The 2635-nt window shown below is 35.9% G+C and overlaps 2 protein-coding genes across 4 annotated transcripts in view; one reads left to right on the plus strand and one right to left on the minus strand.

Moving 5' to 3' along the window:
* Nucleotides 1-200: 200 nt before the first annotated feature.
* LOC107751350 (transmembrane protein 70, mitochondrial-like) overlaps nt 201-2635 on the minus strand; it is a 4489-nt gene continuing 2054 nt past the window's right edge. Inside the window, exons 1-3 of one of the 2 annotated variants that reach the window (XM_016567046.1) lie at nt 1604-1899; nt 858-957; nt 201-767 (exon numbers count right to left, since the gene is read on the minus strand). In XM_016567046.1, coding sequence (XP_016422532.1) covers nt 322-767; nt 858-957; nt 1604-1804 — 747 coding nt within the window. In that variant the 5' untranslated portion in view covers nt 1805-1899 and the 3' untranslated portion in view covers nt 201-321. Of the gene's footprint in view, nt 768-857; nt 958-1603; nt 1900-2635 lie in introns of those variants that run through there. The other variant, XM_016567047.1, reaches the window with a different exon arrangement.
* The window catches only part of elocb (elongin C paralog b), a 4309-nt gene continuing 3713 nt past the window's right edge, over nt 2040-2635 (plus strand). The window contains exons 1-2 of one of the 2 annotated variants that reach the window (XM_016567051.1): nt 2170-2180; nt 2552-2580. In XM_016567051.1, coding sequence (XP_016422537.1) covers nt 2577-2580 — 4 coding nt within the window. In that variant the 5' untranslated portion in view covers nt 2170-2180; nt 2552-2576. Of the gene's footprint in view, nt 2186-2551; nt 2581-2635 lie in introns of both variants that reach the window. The other variant, XM_016567050.1, reaches the window with a different exon arrangement.

The raw sequence follows: 2635 nt of genomic DNA on the forward strand, positions 1-2635 counted from the left end.
AGAGTAATGCACTGCATTACTGTGAAACTTCCCCTTTAGATAGAGAGGTCACTGGATTTCCCCCTATAAATAGCACTGGATGTGAGAATAAGGAACTACTAGAAAATAGAAGTCAGACCATAAAATTAAATAATGAAACAAGCAAGGAATTTAGAGAGGGAGAGCAGATGGTAAGTATGAATTTTCATTTATTTATTGTTGCATCACAACTATACTGGATGACATGCCAGCCTGCCAATATTTAATACATTACAGTAGTCCATGATGATGAAAAGACATTTTGGTTGTCCACGAACACTGGACAGATTTAGCTCGGACAAGTTAACTTTTATCTGGTTTGTTCAAGTCATCTGTGTCAAAAGAGAAGGGCCGGTCATAACCCATGAGGTGGTTGTAGTCGTGGGGCAGAGGAAAAAGCATTGGGTTAACCAGCATCGAGTGTTTCTTGGCATAAAAACTGGTGAACATCCGACTGACATGGGGGATAACGACATGGCTCTGATGGAACACAGTCCGTTTCTCCACTAGAAGAGCGCTGTAAGTGATGGCCGTGTACATGTCTGTCTCCTTGTTGTGGTACAGACGAACTACATAGCCTTTGGTGATCAAGTGGAGGAGAACAGGTGTCATAAATGTGAAGAAACCTATAATGCCACAAAACGCCACCTGCAGTGCCAAGCTGTTTACACCAATGCCTGTTTTCATGAGGACATATGGCATCACACAGAGACTAAACATGCTGCTGGAGTAGGAGAAAAACTTCACACCTACAACAAGAGCAAATTCAACTCATTAGATTATTTTAGAGGTGTTTTACAAGTATAAATGCTGTATGTTCTATATGCCAGGTAATTTACCAAGGACAGCTTTTCCCAGGTTGCCTGTGTAGATCAATTCTCCATCTTTGGGCTGGACTGGTAAGGGTTTATACCATCTAACAGCACAATATGGCAGGACCTACAAACATTCAAATCTATTAAGAGTAGCACTTCTGAAAAAAACACTTCTCAATAAAGTGTAGCTGATTTTTTTTTTCAGATTTTAAATTACAATTTTTAGATTGTTTAATATTTTTTTTCTTAGAATAAAATGAATGCACTTGTATTTTGAAACACAAAGTGCATTTTTAAAAGCTGCAAATGTTAAGCTTTTCGAGCACAATAAATATAATGTCAGAATCATTTATTAAAAATAGCACCTAAATAGATCATGTGGATGTACATGTGGATTTACATTTTCTTACATTTACATTTTATTTGTTTTTACATTTTCTTGTTATGTGTTTATACAGGACAGGACAATTTCAATTTTTTTCAATTATTTTATATAATAAAAATGGGTAAAATAAATAAATAAAATAATGTAAAGCAAAATAAAATAAAAATACTAAACGTATTTTATGTTTTTGGACCCTGCAAATCTTTTTGGACTCTTCTCTGCTCATTCAAACGATGAAAACATAAATAAATAACCTGATTTTTTTTTTTTTTTTTGTCCAGTCAGCCGTCTCGGTATGGACACAGTCTACATAAACAATTGTACAATGTACAGAAAGGTTAACATCAAATGGCATCTTTGGTAGTCTTCTACTAGGTAACGTTACCTTTTTTGCATGGACTTTCAAAAATGACCTTCGGTTCTCATGCAGCAAATGTTCCTGCCTTCTTAAGAGTAGAGCATGAGTGTGGCAAATATTCCCATTGTTGTGTAATGTCGGACGAACAGCAACTTGGAGGTTTCTTATTATCTGTTGCTGGGTTTTTGACAGACGCCGAAACCCCTGCAAAATCCCAAGCTGATACATTTTTTCATGTGGAGTTTTTCCACTTCCTCAGACAGCAACAGCAAGACCACTAAACACCGGAAGCGATTTGGTTTGTGAGCACACATGCAGTCCATCTAAAGATGGGCTACTCAAAAACCTCACAGGTGTGAAGAGGTATATATCGTACACATTACACTTGAAAGATACTTCAACCGAAAACACGCAATTCTTATGTGTTATTAATTATTAACAAATATTGAGGACGACTCTTATTTTGTAATATCTATAACGGAAGTGCATCGATTCTCTGCCGAACAAATGTTTCCTGTTGTCGGCAGTGACAACAGAAGAAGCAGTAGCCAGAAGCTTATCGGAGTGAAAACTGAAAAAAAATTCCCTGACCAGCTCGATCTTAGTTAGGTGAGACATTATATCGTGTATTTAATTATGACTATTTAATCTTGATTCGTGTGAATGCTGTCTACTGGAATATTTATGGGAAAATACGATTTGTACGCTGTGTACGCTGTAACTGACAGGTTAACTCATTGCCTATGATTTATTGTAGTGCATGCATGGCCCAGACTTTCCAGACTTTCATGGAGCTGTTTTATTTTTGTGCCAAATGTCAATATAAATAACCGTTATTTTTCAATGTAAAGTAGATTACATAGATATTTGGTTCTTGGCAAGCATCTGTATATGCTGTTACTAACGTTGCATTATATTTTTGTGGGGTTAATTTCTGTTAATTTAAAACGGTTCATTTCTTTCTTAATATTTCAGAGACTGAAAAGGGAAAGCAGTAAGAATGGGTAAGACATTTTTAAGTTTTTGTAAACAAATTAATTAACTACTTAACCTGGACTT

The sequence above is a fragment of the Sinocyclocheilus rhinocerous genome, unplaced genomic scaffold (genome assembly GCF_001515625.1).
Source record: "Sinocyclocheilus rhinocerous isolate Xijiao unplaced genomic scaffold, SAMN03320098_v1.1 scaffold2065, whole genome shotgun sequence".
NCBI classification, from domain to species: Eukaryota; Metazoa; Chordata; class Actinopteri; order Cypriniformes; family Cyprinidae; genus Sinocyclocheilus; species Sinocyclocheilus rhinocerous.